This window comes from Canis lupus, chromosome 11 (genome assembly GCF_048164855.1).
Source record: "Canis lupus baileyi chromosome 11, mCanLup2.hap1, whole genome shotgun sequence".
NCBI classification, from domain to species: domain Eukaryota; kingdom Metazoa; phylum Chordata; class Mammalia; order Carnivora; family Canidae; genus Canis; species Canis lupus.
Window position 1 is genome coordinate 23,104,975 of NC_132848.1, and position 21,383 is coordinate 23,126,357.

Here is a 21,383-nt window from a genome sequence, read left to right on the forward strand (position 1 = left end):
GCAAAAAAAAAAAAAAAAAAAAAAAGGAAAAAGATACAGGATTAGAAAGGAAGAAAGTAAAACTGGTTTTATTTCCAGAAGGCATAATTATGTTCTGGAAAATCCAAAAGAATCTATAAAGTGTTAGAATCAATAAATGAATTTAGCAGGATCATTGAATAAAATGTCAATATAGGAAATTTAGTTTATTTCTGCATACTACCAAATGACTAGACAATGAAGCTAAAAGCAATTTACAGTAGCATGAAAATATAGAATACTTAGGAATGAATCTTTTGAAGGATGCACAAGGTTCACACTGAAAACTACAAAACATTTCTAAAGAGAGATTAAGGAAGGACCTAAGTAAATGGTGAGATATACCACATTCATGGATCAGGAAGTTCAGTATCGTTATGATGTCCAGTCTCCCAAATTGACCTATAGATTCAGTGTAATCTCAATCAAAGCACCATCAGTGTTTTTGTAATGGATATTGACAAACTGATTTATATGGAATTGCAAAAAAACCTTGAATAAGCGGGACAATGTTAAAGAGGAAGAACAAAGGTGGAAGACGTGCCCTCGTAGACAACGAGATCTACTATAAAGCAATCAGAATTAAGTGATGGTAATTAAACAGTAGGATATTGTGATTAGAATAGACATAGACCCATGGGATCAGATTTAGAGTTTAGAAACAGACTCACACAAATATGTCCCAATAAGGTACTTAAGCAACACAATGGAGGAAAGGTTATTCTTATCGATAAATGATGCTGAGAAGCAGATCTTGACCCCTACCTCCTCGCATGCACAAACATAAATTCAAGATGGACTATAGTCCTAATGAGAAAGATAAAACAGTAAAGCTTCCAGAAGAAAACATAGGGGAATATCGTCTTGGCTTTCAGATAAGCACAGATTTCTTCAATGGGAGATAAAAACTATTTTTTTTATTTTTTTAGATAAAAACTATTAATCATAAAACAGCTGATGATAGATTGGGCCTCATCAAAATGAAGAACATCTGTTCATTGAGAGTAAGTGAGTGAGAACACAAGCTGTAGGCTAGGAGATGTGTTCAGAAAAAGACATATCTAGAATATACAAGGAACCTTTAGGTATCCTTAAAAAAACAGATCAGCAACTTGATCAAAATTGGGGAGAAGACTTAAGGAGGTCTCTCACTAAGGAGGATATTCAAGTGACCAGAAACACGATGAAAGAAGCTCAGCCTCATTAGCCATCACAAAAACAAATTCAAGTTAAATCCACAAAGAGATATGAATTGGTTAAGAAAGTACTCGAAGGCATGCAGCCATTGAGAACGGCTAAAATGAAGGTGCCTGATGATTCTAGCGTTGGTGAGGCTGTGGAATGAGCAAACCTCTCATACGGTACTGTGACTTGTACACCAACTTGGCCTACACTATGAACCAGCAATTCCACTCCTAAACATAGACCCATCAGAAATGGGTGCCTGTGTCCACTAATAGACGTGGACGAGGAAGCACATGGCAACCCTGTGATAAATAAATCATAGTTTATTCACATAGTGGAATACGACACTGTGATCGACATGAATGTCCGAGGCATATATTGAATTAAAAAAAATTGGGATGCAGAAGAGTACATCTTACATCATTCCATATAGATGGAAGTCCAAGACTCAGCTGAATTGCGGCAGGAGTCAGGGCGGTGGTCACCTCGGTGCTGGGCCATGGGAGCTTTCTGGATACTGGAAATGTTCTATATTTGGGGGGGATGTGATTGCATGGATGTATGAATGCAAATATAAACATTCTTTTTTAAAAAAATATTTTATTTATTTATTTGAGAGCTTGAGCAAGAGAGAGCATGGTGGGGAGGGGCAGGGGCAAAAGGAGAAGCAGACTCCCCACTGAGCAGGGAGCCCGATGTGGGGCTCAATCCCAGGACCCTGGGATCATGACCTGAGCTGAAGGCAGACACTTAACTGAGGCACCCAGGTGCCCCTATTCTTTTTTTTTGAGAGAGAGTACACGCACGCACATGAATGAGGTGGTCTGAGTCTTGGTCTTGTGGTCCTCCTGGACCATAGGAGTGTGGAAGGCTTGTGGGGTGGAGCTGCCACCGGGCCCTTTGTCACTCTTCCCTGTCCACCAGGGAGGCTGTCATGAGACCGTTGGTAAAGCAATGGGATACCCAGTTTCTCAGCCCCTCCCGAGCTCTGATGAGGAAGGAGACTCCCCTGCCCCAGGATGCAGCTGCAGGTTAGGAAACCACTTGGAGCAGAGTCAGCTCCCCGCACCAGGGCATCCTATCATTGGAGTTGTCACCTGGCCCTTGGTCTTCTCTCGCTGTCGACGTAAGTCACAAACTGTGCAAATCCAATAAGGCTCGTGGTTCTTCCCTGCTGCTTCCGTCGGGCCTTGGCCTCGCCTGGCCTCGGGGTTGCCAATTCTTACATAAGGAAAGCAGATCGTTTGTGTTCTGGGAGGAAAGAAGGGGCTAGAAGGAGAGCTGGCATTTCTGCAAGCTGCGTGCCCAACGCCGCGCCGGGTGCTGCGCGCGTAGCTCAGTTACAGATTTGCCTTGAGCCGTCTCGGACCCAATGACGCTCTCTGTTTACCTAATACTTTGTTGGCTTCGTGATCATCTCTGCCTGTTTCCTGGGCTGCGGCCTGCCGTCCAGCAGAGACGCGGTGGCCAGAAGCCCTGAGTCAAGCCCCAAGGAATCAGCCCTGCTGGTCCGCGAGCCGCCCCCAAAGCAGTTATGAGAAGGGGACGGTGATCAATGTCCCTTAGAGGCTGCCCTTCATGGACAGAGGGAAGTTCGGAGACGAGGAGGGTGCAGGAGGGGTCTGGAGGCGTGTGACCTGGGACCCACAGAGGACTGTGCTTTTCAGTGGTTGTGGGTGGGGAAGGGGCTGGGGCGGAGGCTACATGTCAGGTGCCAGGCTAGGAGCTTTCACTGGTGGAGTCGTGGGCCCCATGTCGCAGGCCCTGTGTCGTGGTCCCTGTGTGAACCTCAGAGAGGTTTAGCAACGCGCCCGCCCACATCACACAGCTCGGCAGCGGCGACCGTGGAGCCAGGACTCAGACCCAGGCCATCTGCCGTTGGCGTCTGAGCTCTCATCGCTGTGGTTAGAGCCACCTGCCAGGGAAACTGTGTCCCTCTCTCAGATTGGCCACCATCACCTCCAGCTCAGGCGACAGCCCATCAGACCCACCGAATCGGGCAGAGGCACCACCAGGCCCGAGGGTACCAGCCAACCTTCAGCAACTGGCTTGAGGGCCCCGACGTCGACAGCCAGTGCCGCGGGTCCCAGGTAGGCCAGGGGTTTCTCTGGGCCCCGTGTGTCCCCAGCCACAGGTAAAGCAGCAAAGCTGCACTAGGTCTCCCCACCCCATCTTCCTCCCTTCCTCCCTTCCTTCTGGGTGCCCCGTATTCTGATGACTCCTCCCTCCCCCAATCGGAGGGATGACAAGCACGACCCTGGCTGATGATACAATAGGACGGATGATGGGGAAGCAGGGTGCACGCCTGGAGGCTGGAGGGAAGATACACCGTGCTGGCAGTGAGTGCTGGGGCTGAGACACCACCTCCGTGGTGCCACCGTTGGGGCCCGGCCACCACGTCTGTGCCACTGCTCAGCCAAGGCGGGTCTGCTCAGGGCAGGTACCTGGTCACCCAGGTTGGGGTGGACAGGGTCTCCTGGTATATCTCATCTCGCTCAGCTCACTCCAGTGAGATGGTGTCTTCCGTGCCATGGTGGCCACACGTCAGTGTCTGTGCTACCTTGACACCCGTGGGGAAGCCCTAGAACACAATTAACTCTGGTGTGAGGGCATGTGCATCAAAGGGAAGAGGCTACTACATCATCCCTCTGCTGAGAATAAAACGACAGAGATTGGCCAAGGGCGTTTTCTAGAAGACAAAAATTTTACAGTGTTCATTTTCAGGTTATTTCTTTTGTGTTGTTGCTAACTTTTTTTTTTTAATAGTCGGAACATCTACATAATTTAAAATTTACCACTTGAGGGCAGCCTGGGTGGCTCAGCGGTTGAGCGGTTGAGCACCTGCCTTCAGCCCAGGGCGTGATCCTGGAGCCCCGAGATGGAGTCCTGCGTTGGGCTCCCTGCATGGAGCCTGCTTCTCCCTCTGCCCGTGTCTCTGCCTCTCTCTCTCTCTCTGTCTCTCATGAATAAATAAATAAAATCTTTTAAAAAGTAAAAAATAAATAAAAAATAAAATAAAATAAAATTTACCACTTGAGCCATTGTTATGTGCACGTGGTTCGGGGGCGCTAAGGACATTCACACTGTGCACAACCATCACCGTCATCCACCTCCAGAACTTTTTCCTCCTTCCAAATGGAAAATGCTCCCATTAAGCCCTTCCTCATCCCCTGGGACCCCCCACTGTACTGCCTATTTCTACGAACATGGCTTCTCCAGGTCCTCCGGGTAAGGGGAATCACACAGTCCGTGTCCTCTTGTGGCTGGCTGGCTGCACGGAGCCAAGTGTCTTCAAGGTGCAGCCACGTTGTAGCAGGAGTCGGGATCGCCTTCTTTTTTAGGCCGAATGATATTCCATTGTGTGGATGGACCCTATGGTTTTTATCTGTTCAGCCACTGATGGACATGCAGGTTGCTTCTATCGTTTGGCTCTGGTATCAGGTGATTTCTATCCTAATATTCTCTTCACCTTTTACAAAATAATAATTTGTGCCTCTTCTTAAAAATGGATATGAGAAGTGCCTGGGTGGCTCAGTTGGTTAAGTGTTTGGCTCTTGGTTATGGCTCAGGGTATGGTCTCAGGGTCCTGGAGTTGAGCCCTGAGTCGGGCTCCGTGCTCAGTGGGGAGTCTGCTTGAGGTTCTCCGTCTCCCTCTGCCTCTGCCTTGCCCCCTGCTCACTCCCCGCCTCTAAAATAAATGAAAAAGGATATGAGATTATTTCCTTTAAAAAAACATGCTTTAGAACAGTATAGAGTAAGATAATGGAAATCAGAAACAAGGCAAGAGGTTAAATTAAATTTTATTTTATTTTTTTAAAGATTTATTTATTTATTTATTTATTCATGATAGATATAGAGAGAGAAAGAGAGAGGCAGAGACACAGGCAGAGGGAGAAGCAGGCTCCATGCCGGGAGCCCGACGTGGGACTTGATCCCAGGACCCCAGGATCGCACCCTGGGCAAAAAAGGCAGGCGCCAAACCGCAGAGCCATCCAGGAATCCCCTAAATTAAATTTTAAATGTCAGAGGGGATCCCTGGATGGCTCGGCGGTTTAGTGCCTGCCTTTGGCCCAGGGCGTGGTCCTGGAGTCCTGGGATCGAGTCCTGCATCGGGCTCCCTGCATGGAGCCTGCTTCTCTCTCTGCCTGTGTCTCTGCTCCTCTCTCTCTCTGTCTCTCAAGAATAAATAAATAAAATCTTAAAAAAATAAAAATAAAATAAATGTCAGAGAAGATATTATTCAATTGGATATTGAATTTAGACTTGAGCTTCCCTTTGAGCTGCTTTGGCCAAAGCAGAAAGGAATGTATTGATTCTCAGGATTCTGAAAGCAAACAGTGCTTTTATTAGTAAAGTCAGTGGAGTTAAATTATGTCCGATTCATTGGCGATTTCTTTGAGAATTTATTTCTCTAAATATTTGTAAAATTGAAATGAGTTTCTTCTGAAACACCCTGGCACATAGAAGGAAACTGACACAATAAAAGTGATGAAAATGAAACTTAGTCCAGTAAGTTGCAACGGACAATTACAGAAACTGGCTTCTTCTGAGTCCAAAAGACCCCCACACCATCTCCTGTGGGCCACTGTCACTAGTTCCCTCTGCCGCTGGGCTTGGCTCCGCATCTGTATTAGTGAAGACATGCCGTCAAGATCTGCTTAACAGGGATCCCTGGGTGGCGCAGTGGTTTGGCGCCTGCCTTTGGCCCAGGGCGCGATCCTGGAGACCCGGGATCGAATCCCACATCGGGCTCCCGGTGCATGGAGCCTGCTTCTCCCTCTGCCTGTGTCTCTGCCTCTCTCTCTCTCTCTCTGTGTGTGTGGCTATCATAAATAAATAAAAAAAAAATTAGAAAAAAAAAAAGATCTGCTTAACATTAAAAAAAATTATGGTGCAGAAGTGACATTTACCGAGAGCCCATAAAAATGAGTGTTCAGGGACAGAGAAGAACCAACAGGTCTTCTCTGAGCTCCTCTGCCTGGCTGGGCGCCGGGCGCCGTGGTTTGCACTGACCGTGTTGCTTCCTTCTCCCCCAAGCCTCGCAAAGCAGCAATGATGGGACCCGCCATTCAGATGAAAACGTTGACGCACATGAAGAAAGGAGGAGGCTCTTGACCTGAGCTGGAGAAGAGTGCTAGACGCCGGGCGTGGCCCCCCAGGGACAAGAGAGGAAAGGACCCTCTTCCAGCCCATTTAGCACAGGAGCCGCCCCTGCGGGAAGGAGCCTGTCCTGGGGCCTGTGTCCATGCCTTTGGCTCGGTCGTTATTGTGCTATTGTTTTTATCTTAGGGAATTGGAACACAGTAAACACTCAATGGATTTTTATTCAACGGAACTGAATGTAGTTGGTAAGGAGGGAAGATCGTCGTCACAAAGTTCATCAGAGCTGAGATGGAAGGTGGTGTCCCCTGGGTGTCTGTCCGCAGTGGCAGGAGCAGAGGAGGGCCCCTGGGAAGGAAGTGCTATGATCTGGGGGGTGGGGGGGACTGAACTTCTCAGGCTCAGCTAGGCCCTCCATTACCAGGTGGTAATACTGGTGCTGCCTGGAGGTGGCAGGTGCCAAGCTGGTGGTATTTCTCTAAAGAAAGCCATCCTGGTCCACTCGGAAGTGCCTTTTATTTTCCAGGATCTGTTGGAAACAGACTCTGTGAACACCAGGTGGCTTCCATCCCAGAGCTCTGCATGGGGGTCTCCTGCCACCAGCACCCTGCCTCCCCCTGACCACCCCAGGGAGCCGGGCCCCGGGGCGCATGAACTACCTCGCCAGGCCTCACCTCCAGCTGCATCTGTCTTCTTCTTCTTCTTTTTTTTTTTTTTAAGATTTTATTTATTTATTCCTGAGAGACACAGAGAGAGGCAGAGACACAGGCAGAGGGAGAAGCAGGCTCCCTGTGGGGAGCCCGATGCAGGACTCGATCCCCAACCCCGGGATCGTGCCCTGAGCTGAAGGCAGACGCTCAGCCACTGAGCCACCAGGTACCTGGAAATCATTTTTTTTTTTGTATAAATGCAAACTCTTCTCGCGGGGGGCAAGCAGGCTCTGCTCTCTAGGGCAAGAATGAAGCACCTGCTGTGTGCACAGCAGTGTACTAGTCAGAGAGGAAAGCATGTTCAGGAGAGTGTCTTCTGGAATCTATCTGCCTTTGCCCACAGGTAAGGCACGGTAGGCTTTCACCTCTTGGGAATGATCCCTGATACTGGTGACCTGGGGCAGGGTGGCCAGGGGTGGGACTCAGCGCCGAGACAGAGGATTTCATGCAATAAAACAATGTCAGGGTCAAAGTTGTTGGCCGATGTCACCATTAGAGTTAAGCTCTGATAACTGCTTCAATGTCCCATTTAGGACCTTGGCCCTTGGACCTCCCGAGAGGTCTGTTCGCAGGCCGTTAGACGGCCACTTTTGCCCTGTGACATTTCCATAGTTTCTGGGTCCCACCCTCCAGGTGACCCCCTCTTCCTTGGCCCTAATTCAACGCCCAGAGCTCTGCGTGCCTGTCTCCTGTCTCTCCTCCCCTCCCACCCCTGTCCTTCCTAACAGCCTTGTCCAAAGCCAGGGCTCCTGGGCAGGTTCTAGGTCCCTGAAGCCGTGTGGGGGAGAGAGAGGCATGGAGGGGGGCTTCGGGCTTCCCCACAGCGTGCTCCTGTCATCTATGCTAAGCTTATCCCAGGCTCACAGGCAAGTGGTCCAGCTGACCGTATACGGACACCACGTACTTAGTCCTGAGTTCCCTGTGAAGGGAGGCAGGTGGAGGTCTGCAGGGTGACGGCACAACAGAATTATTCCACCACCGCCTGGACGCCAGCCCTGGGCCGCCCCCTTCCCCCGCCACTCCCGGGGCTCCAGCACCAGCGGCTGCATCTGCTCTGTCGGTGGAACAGGAAAGTGGGGAGAGGCCCTTGGAAATGTGTGCCTGGCAGATGAGGCACCAGAGGCCAGGAACGGTGGCGGCGGTGGTGGCGATGGGGTTCACTTAAAGAACCGAGGCTGGTTTAGGGGCCAGTTCTTTGCCTCCAGGAGCCAAAACATTTGATCCAGCGGTGCCAGGGCCCCCGTCGGGGCACACCTGCTCCTGTGACAGCCCCCTGAACCGTGGCCTGGCTCCCTGAAGGCCAGGGGACCCCAGGGGTAGGGCTGCAGCCCTTCCCCAGCATCACGACTATGGCCAGGACTCAGGGAACCAGCCCAGGTGCAGGTGCATCAGACCCTGATCTATGTGGGCGATGGGGGTGGTGGTGGGAGGAGTAGAGGCTGGCTTTCCAGAAGTATCTCAGGAACCTAACGGGAGAATGGCCAAAGCCCCAAGGGAAGCTTTTGACTCCTTTTAGCTTCACTGCAACTACCCTAGCAGAGCCTTGATTCCAGAGCACGGCCTCAGACTTGACCCAACAGAACCAACAGGCAGCGGCGAGGGCCACTGGGCTCCAGGTCCAGCTGTCCTGTGATCAACGTGCGGCAGGAGACCCTGCACACCGACGGGTGGCTCCTTCACACCGAGGATCTGGCGCAGAGGCGAGCCTGGCGACTTTCCAGGGGAGTGGGTGTCGGGCTCCTTGCTCCTAATAACCACCTTCTCTGGGTGAGTTACCTGCACACAATTAATTATGCAATTATCTAGGCTGGGTCGAGAAGAGCTACCATCAAGTTGTCAAGATAGGCCGTGGGATGAGAGTGTTTCCACTCTGCAGAGTGGAAAACATTCCTTTCTAATTTCTAAATCCCATATGGCCGGCCGCAGTTAAAGTAACATCGACTACTTTGGGGTCAGCCCCGGCTAGCCATGTATTTATCATTTTAAAAACCTAAACTGTAGTTACAGAGGTACCTAGTGCTTTAAAAAAAATCATTATCACTACTTTCCCCGCCAAAGTTGGCAGTGTTGACACTATCTGGCAAATGTGGAATTGGACAGGGACAAGGCGGTCCTCGTCGAGGCTGGAGGTAGGAGGCTGGGGGGCGGGGCAGGTGGAGGAAGCTGCCTTGAGACCTGGCCTTCGCCGACCCCCACCTGCCGACACAGGCTTCACTACAGGGAGGACCATCGATAGAGTGCTCAAAGGATGCTGGTGGCAAGACCAGTGCCTCAGGCCTGGTGTGGGGCAGATGGGAGGAGGCTGGTTCTTGCACTCGTGGGTGTTGGCCTTTCCAACGAATGGACTCTTTTCTGGCAAGGCTGAGGTTACGGTATGGGGGCAAAGAGGAGGGTGAGAAGGGGCTGATTTAGGTTGGATATCAGAAAGAACTCTAGCCGTGAGACTCTAGAACATCTCGATTCTTGAGACACCAGGAAGCCCCCCAGAGATGGCCCCTTCTATAACTCCCACGCCGTGGCGCTGTCACGGGTCATCAGACGCCTTGAGGGGCCTGTGTGTGTGAGCATCACCGCCGTTCTTGCGTGTTTGGGGCGTGTCATGGTGTGGCTGCCATAACAAATACTGCAGACAGAGGCTTTAACATTCGTTCATTCCTCGCAGTTCTGGAGGCTGGAAGTTCAAGACCTCGCAAGGTGCTGAGAAACTCGGTTCCTGGGGAGGCTCGCTTCTGGCTTGCAAACAAGCACGTGATGTCCATATGAGATCTCTGGTGTCTCTTCTTCTTCCTATGAGGACGGTGACCCTATCAGGGCAGGGCCTCACCCTGATTACCCCAAATCACTCCCATCAAGGCCCAATCTTCAAAGAGTCACCCTGGAGGTTAAGGTTTAACATAAGAATTTGGGGGGTGGGTAGGACCAATTCAATCCACAGCGCATGGTTTTAAATTTCCCATCCAACAAACCTGTACTGAGAGCCCATTCTGTGCCCGACACTGTGCCAGGGGAAACCCAGCACAAAGATGAGCTCCTCACTCCGAGTGCTCGTTCTCCAGCCAGGGCCTGGCCCAGGAATGGACATTTAAAGAACAGGTCAGGGAGCAAATCCTACGGGAAGATTCCAAAAGCACAGAGAAGGAAAGAACCGATCACATCTGGGAAATGAAGGGAGGGGTCTCAGAGTAACTGGCATTTCTTTTTTAGAGTTTTAAAAAAATTAGGGGCACCAAGCTGACTCAGTTGGAAGAGCATCCAACTCTTGCTCTTGGGGTTGAGTTCGAGCCCCACTTTGAATATAGAGATTGCTTTAAAAAATCTTTTGAAAATTATGGTAAGGGGCACCTGAGTGGCTCAGTTGGTTAAGCATATGCCTTCAGCTCAGGTCATGATCTCGGGGTCCTGGGATCAAGCCCTGCATTGGGCTCAATGCTCAATGGGGAGTCTGCTTCTCCTTCTCCCTCTGTGCTCTCTCTCTCTCTTTCTCAAATAAATATAAAATCTTTAAAAAATGTATGGTAACATACACATAGCGCAGCAGTTATCATCTTCGTCATTCAATACATACCCAACACATTCACAATGGCATCACTATACCTTCTACACCTCAAAGTTTTTCACCTCCCCATTGAAGACTGACTCCTTAAAACATCCCTTCAGCCCCTGGAAACCTCTGTTTGACTTTTTGTGTTTATGTAATTTGCCTTCTCTAGATACCTACCTCATAGACGCAGAACCATGCAGTAGTTGTCCTTCTGTGTCTGGCTTATTTCCTTCTTTTTTATGGATGAATCATATTCCATTGTATGGATAGACCACGTTTTGTTTATGCGCTCATCTGTTGATAGACTCTTGGGCTGTCTCCATCTTTGGTTGTTGTGAACAATGCTGCTTCGAACATGTATGTACAAATATCTGCTCCAGTCTCTGCGTTCAGTCCTTCTGGATATAGACCTAAAATGGTTGGCACTTTATGCTGAGTCTTGTAAAGGTCAGGAGAAGTTCACCAGGCAGGGAAGGTGGAAAGGATATTATTTCAGTGGAGGGATCTGTATGTGAACAAGCTCTGTGTCTGGGCCCGGCATAGAGTAGGTGAGGGGAACCGTGGGGAGTAAGAGGAGGCCAGTGTGGAGGGTCCCGTAGCCCCACCATGGGGTCGGTGTGGGAGCCCCTGAAGGAGCTCCATTCGATCTGGGTTTTGGAAGAATAGCCCGACAGCTGTGGGGAGGCCCTGGGAGACTCAAGTGAAATGACTCACCAATGGGAGGGGGGGAAGTGAGGTGATTCACCGAATGAATGAATGAATGAAAGAAAGAATGAATGAATGAACTAAACAGAATAGATGAAGGAAAGGGGCCAGGCAGCTCAGGCTCTTGCAAACAAAGCAGAGGCCCTGGGATCCAGTGTGCTCTGCTCTAAAGGAGCAAGTTAGCAGGGAGCAGAAGGACCTGGAGGTCAGGCATTCGGAGTACGAGTGTCGGGGATGGCTCACCGACTGGTTCCAGCGAGCAAGAGACCTGCACTTATTGCATGGAGTGACAAATACACCATCCGGAAGACTGCTCAGAGAGCAGTAGCACTGGACCCCAAGTCCCTGCAGAAAATCAACGGGAACAAGCCAAGGTGACATTTATCTGCAGGGAGACCAATAGCAGGAGGTTTTAATGATCCAAAATAATGACTTCACTTTGACTTCTACTGTTGACACTTTCCCACACTTCATTTTATTTTACTTTCTTTAAAGATTGTATTTATTTATTTGCGAGAGACACATGGAGAGAGGCAGAGACACAGGCAGAGGGAGAAGCAGGCTCCATGCACCAGGAGCCTGATGTGGGATTCGATCCCGGGTCTCCAGGATCGCGCCCCGGGCCAAAGGCAGGCGCTAAACTGCTGCGCCACCCAGGGATCCCAAACCGGCTGTGTTTAAAATGGACCACTTGTTGTCATTTGCCAAAACCTGCAAGTGCCCCATGATGTTTAATAATTAAATGGAACTTATAGTGGCACCGTGAACCATAGCTGAGTGCCCCAAATGGAATGCAGCCCTGCTTCATCTTCTGCGCCACTTGCTGTCACTCTGGATGCTTGTTTTTTCTGTCACTGAACTCTCAGTGGCCAGAGCCCTGCCTGGAAGCTTGTGACGACGACGTCTGGGACTCCAGGTGAGGCAGTCCTGGGGCTCTTGGGGATACATGAAACACATGTTGTGTGAAGGGAAGTCTGTGCTCCGGGTGGTGGGGACCCAGGAGGAGCCTCAGGTCCTGGAGACATGTCTGGGCTGAGGTTTGGAGAATAAATTGGGGCAAGCCCATTTTTTTGTGAAATACAAGGGGGAGGCTGGTTTTGTAGAATAGGCCCAAGGTGAATCTTTGGTAAATGAAAAGTTCCTTTTGTTACGGAAAACAGTTGCCTGTTATTTTGCTCCCCATCTTCCCATCACAGGGATCAGGTCTTTTTTATCTTTGTATCCTCTCCACTTCTGCCTCGCTCCCCAGCCCCAGCAGGGTTATTCTGTACATCTTGCTAAGTGCTTGTTGAGTTGAATTAAAAATACCATAAGCCACTTATTAAAAATAATTAAGGAATCATCGTTATGATGGTTTGGTGTAACAGGTATGGTAGTCATATTTTTAAAAGCCCTTATCATTGGAAGAGTATAGTAAGAAAGTATTTAAATGTGAAGTGACGCGATGTCTGGGACTTGCTTTAAAATACTGCTGCACTTTGCCCTCAAGGTGTTGGAGAATAATCCCTCATCCCTCAAGGGTGGGCTGCGCATAGCGACTTCGTCCCAGAGAGGACAGCATAGACGGGGACAAAGTGACTTTACAGTGAAGAAGTCTGACAAACACACCTCCCCTGATGATGAAGGTCAACATTGACAATGATTGGGCATGTTGATGGCACAGGACTGGATAGGTTGGGCTGGGAAGGGCACCTCCCCTCTGTGGTCATCCCAAACCCATAACCCAGTCTAACCGTGAGAAAACCATCAGACAAATCCCAGGTCAGGAACAACCTACAAAATATCTGCCCAGTACTCCTCAAAACCGCCAAGGTCATCAAAAAACAGGGAAAGTCTGAGCAATTGCCACAGCCCAGACGAGCTAAGGAGACATGATGACTGAATACAATGTGGGATCCCAGATGGGGTCCTGGAACAACAAGAGGACGTTGGGCACAAACCAAGGGAACCAGGACAAAGTATATGTTTTAGTCAACAACGATGTGTCAGTATGGGTTCATTAATTATGACAAGTGCACCAGACTAACGTAGACTACACATTGGAGAAACTGGGGGCCGAGCTATATGCGAACTCTGTACTATCTTCACAACTTTTCTATGAATCTAAAACTTTTAAAAAATAAATTTTGTTGAAAAAAATTACTCCTGTTAAACAAAAGGAGGCAAAAGAGGGGAGAAATGAAAGAGGCGCAAAGTTGGTAATTGCTGAAGCGGGGTGATGGGTACGAGAGGTTTTGTAGACTCTTCGCTATACTTCTTTTTCTTCTAAAGATTTTATTTATTTATTAATGAGGGAGAGAGAGAGAGAGAGAGGCAGAGACCCAGGCAGAGGGAGAAGCAGGCTCCATGCAGGGGGCCCAATGCAGGACTCAATCCCAGGACTCTAGGATCACACCCTGGGCCGAAGGCAGGTGCTAAACCGCTGAGCCACCCAGGGATTCCCTCTTCGCTGTACTTTAATGCATTTTTAAAAATTCTACAATAGCAAATTTTTAGAAAGTCAAGTCACAGATCCAGTATGTTGGGGCTACTGGCGTTGTGGCTACAGGCTGGTATATCGAGCTCAGGACAGGCAGTCACACTGTGAATTCCGGAGTGATGTGAGGTGAGTGGAGGATCATCCCAGGGGATGAGACCGGTGTCTTCTTGGGAGAAGATGGCCCTGAGCTGGCCTGGCAGAGGGACTGAGGATGAAATGTGTGTGCATGCACGCGTTTTTCACACCTGAACAAACTGGAGAACCTTGCTAGGACCTAGGAAAGCTGGCTTACTTCCTTGGGCCCGGCCATTCCTAACCCTGGTCCCTCCGGGATGCCCAGTGACCCAGGCAGTCCTGCCACAAGGCTGCAGTGCTCTTCTGAACATGGGTGTAGGTATCCTTCATTCAAAACAGACACAGCTTCTCGGTAGAAGAGTCACAGCACAGACCTTCTGGAATCTTCCCTCCAACTTTCTTCTACTACCAAATCAGCAAAAATGATTTGGTCTGGTGTCTGTGAGCGTTTGCCTTCTCACCCTGCTTATAAATTTGCTTTTCTTTTAGTGATTCCCCTCAATTATTTTGTTCTGAGGCCGCAATTAAAAAGGGATTGTTGCAGCCTGGGGCCCAGAGGCACTGCCGGTCCCCATTAGCTGGTCCCTTAATGCGGGGGAAGCTGGGCCCTGGCAGTAATTACTTTGCAGGAATAATGGGTTGGATACTTATGGGTCCATCAGGTGCCCAAGCCGGAGCGTGACATTGAATTTGGAAAACTGGGCTGGTGTGTAATCTACACAACTGTCTCCCGAATCTTTCATGCATGGTCAAGAGCACCTGTATGGCCTGGTTGACAGCGGCATCGCTACCACCACCACCACCACCACCATCATCGCCATCATCATCATCATCATCATCATCATGCCTTTGAACAGTGAGTGAATTACGGTCGTGCGCAGGTACCTGGCACCTGACAGGTGCCGCACCCTCACGTGCTCCGGCCTCCAGCACTGCCCTCAAGGGCCCAGCAGGTGGGCTGAGATCGTGGCCTCCACCTGGCAGGTGCAGAAAGCGAGGCTGGGCGACAGCAGGGACCCGCGCTGCGGCCTAGGTGACATTCCCCCCCCGCCCCCAGCCTCTCTGGCTTCCCAAGTCAGGCAGGGCAGGGCCCAGCTCGCTCTCTCCCCCTCCGTCCCCACCCAGCAGCTCCCTGCCCTCTGCGCTTGCCCTCCACCCATAAAGAGAGTGAGAAGGCCTCTTCCAGGGGTCCTTGCTTTGTCCTCCCGCCCTGCCCCAGGCAGGCCTTGGGGAGCCCAGACACCTCCCTCTGCCAGGGCCCCGCAACGGCCTGGCTCCCGCACACATGTCCCCAAATTGCAAGCAGGAAACCAGAACCCCAAGTAGCCTTCTCACTTCCTGCCCATCATCCTGAGGCTTCCATCCCTGTGATGAGACCCCAGGTCTCCTCTTCCCCACCAAGAACCCCATTCACTGGCATCCAGAACTGCTCAGATGGCTCCCTGGGTTGTCCAGTCCCATCCATACCTGTTCTCCCCCTTCCCACCACTTCAAGGTGCCCAGGCCCCAGTAGGTCTTGTGCCTGGCTGGCCCAGGGGTGGCTTTGACAGACCAGTGTCCCAAATGAGTGACCTCAGACACGCAGGGAGCTCCCGTAGGTGGCCAGAGTCCACATCCCGCAGAGTTGGAGTAGTGCTCATTTGAATGATCCAAACACCAGCCATGTTGACATCCCAATAAGGGTGAAATCCCGTGTGGGGCTGAGATCTCAGCTGTTGCCAGGGTCCAGGCAGTGGAGATGAGCTGGAGCATGGGAGGAGACGGGCTCTGAGCCACAAGTGGGGCTCATGCCTAAGAAGATGGGATAAACCCTGGGAGGATCCGGAGGAGAGGCATGTGTGGAAGGAAGTGAGGGGCCCTGGGGCTGAATCCTCGTGGATGCCAGTGTGTTTCCGAGCACAGGGAGCTCCTGGCTCCACCACCAATGCTGAGGGTGTCGGGACACCCTACAAACCCAGCCTGTCCGTGTCTCTTCTGACGCAGGGTTTCACAGAGGAACGGAGTTTGACGTCAGATAAACTGAATTTGACTCCCTTGTCCCTAAAAGGCTGTGTGACTTGGGCAGCTGAGTTCCTCTCTGAGCCCTGTTTGCTCATCTCAAAATTGTGTATGATCACGCCCACCTCACGGGGGTTCTGGGAGCTATAAGTGAAGTACTGCCTGCCAAGTGCCTGGGGACTCACTGTGCACGGGTGGTCCCTGCTTCCTGCTGAAGAGAATCGTTATTTCTCCCCAGGGATTTCTAGAGGGGACCAGAATCCCATAAGGAATACTCTCAGGAGCCATAGCTCCAGGCCTTGCCTAGCAGGGCAGGATGCGGGGCGTGGAGTGGGCCTGAACCACACTTCTCGGAGGGTGGGCGCAGCATCAGAAATGACATGGGTAGGAAGCTATTCCTATACACATGCCAGGCCCCACCCCAGGATCCCCCCAGGAGGGAGGAGGGGTCGTTCCCAGGTGCTGTGCTAGTGGAGAGCCCCATTCTTGAAAGACTCTTATGCACAGGCCGAGAGGAAAATCACAAAACTGTTTATTTTCCCACTCTGATAAGAAAAGATGGATGCAGGGTGCAGAGAAAACCCAGCCATTCTCTTGGTGACCACGCAGAATCCACACACAAACCCAACAGGCTGTGTCTTTCCTAAGGAATTTCTTTCTGCTTCCAGAGAACTGTAATGCACCTTCTAAGTGTTCCCCAAAGGCATTGTGTCATGCTGCTTCTGGGCAGAACTGGTCATACCTGCTACCTGACAACAGCCATGTCACTGGACATACAACATCCAACTGGCAAAAAAAAAAAAAAAAAAAGTACCAAATGTCAAATTTCATACAGTCAGTGCAAGAAACGCATTTCTCTTGGCATCTGGACTGGCTGCCCCCCGAAAAATGTCTTTCTTTCCTTGGTCCCTTGCAACGCCCCAGCCCATGGGCAGAGAAGGAGAGCAAATGTTAACCTTGGCGTAAAAAAAACAGCAATGTTTTCAACAAACAGTTGAGTAATTGGACTCATTATTTAAATATATCAGACGAACTTATTCATCTGGCCCAGCTTAATACATGTTGGCCTAACGCTACAAACAAATATGTTAATTTGAGAAACGTCAAGAGGGACAGGCATAGTTGTTGTAGCAATGACTTGGCCTGGAGGCACAGGTGTGGCTGCACCACGGATGGGCCCTCAGAACCAGTACTCGGAGACAAAGATGTGGACGTTGACAACGTTTCGGTGGGATACCACACCCCCGACCACGTAGTTCATCTCCAGCTTCAGGACAGCATGAAACGGACCCACGATGGGCCGTACTTGGCGCACAATACCTGGGGAGAGAAGAGAAGGCGTCTCAGACCTCATCACATTCCCACGCGGAGCCAACTGTTTGAGTCCCCTGCATGGCATCTACCTCCCAGGGGTCGCCCTGGGGCTCTGCTTCCACCTCCAGGGACAAATGATAGTGAGCTCACCCTGGCCATCTACCTGACAGAGGATTTGAAAGAGCCTAGAAATGGGTCTGGTGTGGCGTGGATGCCCAGTAGACGCCTGTCCCCCTCCTCCCTACCCACTGTCCCAGTCCTGACCCTTGGGAAGAAGCAAAGCAGACATGATCCTCTCTCCTGTGATATTGAAGATCACAGTGGGGTCCTGGAAGCCCTTTATCCAAGCACAGCTGTCCCCACCGCACATACCCCTGGACCCCTCACGGTCCATGCCTCTGTGGCGGATGACACCTGAGCTCATTGTAACAGATGAGCAAGAGGTGGCTCTGCCAACAGAGCCTCAGAGCAGGTCCAGCCTGAGCAGTGGAGCCTGGCCAGGGTGATGGGCAGGAGGTCAGGTGCTGGAGGGGAGACAGGTATTGGTTCCGGGGAAGCAGAAACCAATGTGTGTAGCAGCTGGGGAGGCAGGGGGTTCTGCGGCAGTGGAGGGACCACACAAAGGCCAGGACTGGCAGCCTCCTCCACCAGGGCTCAGAGTTCAGGGCACCGGCACAATCCATCTCCTGGGGTGGGTATTACCCCGGCTGGACTGTGCACGCACTGCTGCCCTTTCTGGACCTGATTTCTCAGCGAGCAGACGGTACCATGTGACCCCATCCTTGTGCACCGCCCGATCCAGACGGCCTAGCACAGCATCTGCCCCAGGTATGAGCTCTGGGTGTGCAGGGCCACCTCCCCGCCAGACCGAGGGCTCAGCTCTTCACCTCCACGTGCGTTCGTGCATTCCTCCATAGGCACCACGAGGCGTTCTCAGCGATACAGAGAAAATCACAGAATCCTGGCTTAAAGCCCACGGAGGAGCTAAGTAGGGGCAGTGTTCTGATAGAAGTCCAGCAGGGGAGAGTGGAGGAGAGCTGAGGAGTCTGAGGGAGTCAGGGAAGGCTTCTTGGAGGAGGGGGTCCCCCTCCTGCAGAGGAAGCAACGCAAGCCAAGTCTGCAGGTTGGCTGATCCCTAGTGAGTGGGCAAAGAAGCTGCTAAGGTTTAGGGAGGAATGATGTCCAGAGTCCTTTCTCCATCCCACCTGCTCTGATATTAGGGCCTGCCCAGGGTCATGTGATGTAGGGGGTGGCTCTTGGGCTGATCTTAAGCTCCTGAGGTGACATCACTGAAGGCGAGGGTGGGAAGAGTGGCCCAGTGGCCCTTGTCCGGCTGCACCACTGCACGGTGCTGGCAAAGAGCAGGCTTGGGGCCTGTAGCTCCACAACCATGTGCCGAGAGATCACCACAGATGGTTTGCTGCAGCAAACTCCAGGCTGGTTTCTACCGACATCCCTGCCACCGACCCCGGAACCCAGGAACCCAGGAACCCCAGAACTCAGGAACCCCGTGCGGGGCAGTGCAGCCAGGCCCAGGGGCCCGCCTCTGCTGCGTCATGGGCTTGGGGAGTCCCCCGCTCACGAAGGCCCTTCCCCACCAGCGCGGGGTCCCGGTTAGGAACACCGAGTTCACGCTCAGAAGGGGAATTTGGGTGTGCCATCCCCCCCACCCCTTACACTCCCCGGGCTTATGTTTCAAAAGTGAAATGCCCAGCAGCAGGGGTGGAATTCCAGGCTATTCTAAGTAAACAGGGGCTTTAGCTCTGATGGAGAGATATTGTGCAGGCTGTCAGCACCCTTTCTCTGCCCCTGCCCGGCAGTGACATTGTAGCTTTGTCCTGGGTGAACGCCCTCGAACATCTTTATAGCTCACTGCTAAAGACGCAGGCTTGTCAGTGGCCCTCCGTCTGCCAGCGGCCCCCATGACCCGGCCACTCCCGCCTGCCCTGCTCTGGGCACAGAATCCAGGCTGGGTCATGGCGGGGGGGGGGCGGGGAGCTCGTGGGGAGTGCCTCCCCTGCTGTGTCCCCTCCCTGCTTCTTGTCACCCTCTCCCCACCCCTGGCCCGGGGCCCACAGTGGTGCCCACCAGACTCAGTGGCCTGGGTCACCTTCTGACTTCACCCACCCTGGGGACAGAGGCCATGACTCTGCTTCCAGTGCTCAGAGGAGTTTCCAGGTCTCCAAGGAAGAGGTGAGAGGCTGCAGGAGCCTGAGAACTATTTTAGGACAGAGGAGCGGTGGAGTGGAGGGTATACGTCTGCATGCTGTGGTTGGATGTGTATTTATTTCTATGTATCATTATTATATTTATATAGCATATAATTAATGCATGATATATATTCTAAATAACTTTGTTATTATTGTAATGCCAAATATATAACTACATAATATGAAATATGTAAATATACTTATTAAAAATATATTAGGGGCGCCTACGTGGCTCAGTTGGTTACGGGTCTGCCTTCAGCTCAGGTCATGATCTCAGGGTCCTGGGATCGAGTTCCACATCAGGCTCCCTGCTCAGCAAGGAGTCTGCTTCTCCTTCTCCCTCTGTCCCTGTCCCAGTATATGTTCTCTCTCTCAAAAAGCTGTTTATTTTATTTAAAATCTTTAAAATATATGTATTAAAACCTAACATATATGAATATTATTGTATTATATATAAAATTAGTAATTATATATTTTAAATTTATATAAACTGCAATATATCTGTTATATAAATGTTTATATAAATTTATGATTATATAAAAAGATAAAATGTACTTATGAACGTATATGTAAAATAGAAATGTTATAAAAAAATTTTACACACACATTTGAATAGCATGAACAGTTCAGACCCATAGATGTTTCTAGGCATGTATATGTGTGCCAAGCATGGCGCTAAGTTAAGTATGTAAAGGAAATGATGGGCTATCCTCATGGCTCAGAGAGGGGACAGGGAATAGTAGTACGATCCCAGAAGAGTTTGTTAACCTTCCTGCGTTTTAATTTGCTCTTCTGTGAAACAGGGATTAAAAATAGCAACCTTGGGACACCTGGGTGGCTCAGCGGTTGAGTGTCTGCCTTTGGCCCATGACGTGATCCCGGAGTCCCGGGATCGAGTCCCACATCAGGCTCCCTGCACGGAGCCTGCTTCTCCCTCTGCCTGTGTCTCTGCTTTTCTCTTCGTGTCTCTCATGAATAAATAAATAAAATTTAAAAATAAAAAAATAAAAACAGCAACCTTCAAAATCAGAAACAAAACAAGCAGAAGGACATACTCCTCTGTCCCCTTCAGAAATGATTACTGTCCAGCAAAAAGCATTCTAATTCCAATTTAAATGGGATCTGATTTTCAAAGTATGGCTGATTTCTTGCATGATGGAAAAATAGAGCAAGTATTGGGGATTTTTATTGGATTTGATTTTAAAATCGTACTGAAAGGAAAGCCCCGAATGTGTAGAAAGTGCTTGCATCTGAATCTATCACGTTGGGCGCTTTCTGAGGTTTGGTCTCTGCCAAGCAGTGGCTCGTTGTTCGGCCACAGCTGAGTGCTGCGACAAAAGAGGCACAGAAAGGAGCCAGGGGCTGCGTCAGTGAAAGGGGTGCTGGGAGGGCCGCTGGGAGGTGGGCTCAGCTTCTGATGCAGGTCACATTCAGAGCCGGGGTTTCCGCAGGGGCTTTGCATTTAACCAGAGAAATGATTAAGGCGGTACAAACACGCGTGCTGCAAGTGTGAAACAAGAAGGCGTGGATGTCCATAGCTCAGAAGTGTGTCCCTTGCCTGGCCCTCTGCACCGCCCCTCCCCCCACTTCACGAGAAGGAGTTCTCTACCCCTTTCCTCTGCCCTGAATGCCCACCTCTAACCACCACCCCAGCTAACCCAGCGCTCCTTTTCCAGGCCACACCCATTCTGTGGACCTGACCGCTACTTCTTTTGCCCAGTCACGCCTCCCCTGGAGCTCTGGTTTGGGTGAACATGTTCCCTCCATTCCCAGGTAGTTGAAGCTTGAATTTCACCTCCTAGTCTTCCCTTTGACCAAACTCAGGCCTTCTCCTGGTATTACTTCTTTACAGCTTTCCTACCTACCAATCCATCCATCCATCCACCCATCCATCCATCCACTATCCATCCATCCACCCACACACCCATCCATCCATTTATCTATCCATCCATTTATCTACACATTCATCCACCATTTATCCATCTATCTACCTGCCTACTCTACTCACTCACCCATCCATCATCCATCCATCCATCCATCCATCCATC

At 50.7% G+C, this 21,383-nt stretch overlaps 1 protein-coding gene across 3 annotated transcripts in view; it reads right to left on the reverse strand.

Annotated features, from left to right (window-relative positions):
• Positions 1-16,326: 16,326 nt before the first annotated feature.
• FBLN1 (fibulin 1) overlaps positions 16,327-21,383 on the reverse strand; it is a 117,430-nt gene continuing 112,373 nt past the window's right edge. For all 3 annotated transcript variants that reach the window (XM_072843547.1, XM_072843546.1, XM_072843549.1), the window contains one exon: positions 16,327-17,131. In XM_072843547.1, coding sequence (XP_072699648.1) covers positions 16,992-17,131 — 140 coding nt within the window. In that variant the 3' untranslated portion in view covers positions 16,327-16,991. The remainder of the gene's footprint in view (positions 17,132-21,383) is intronic.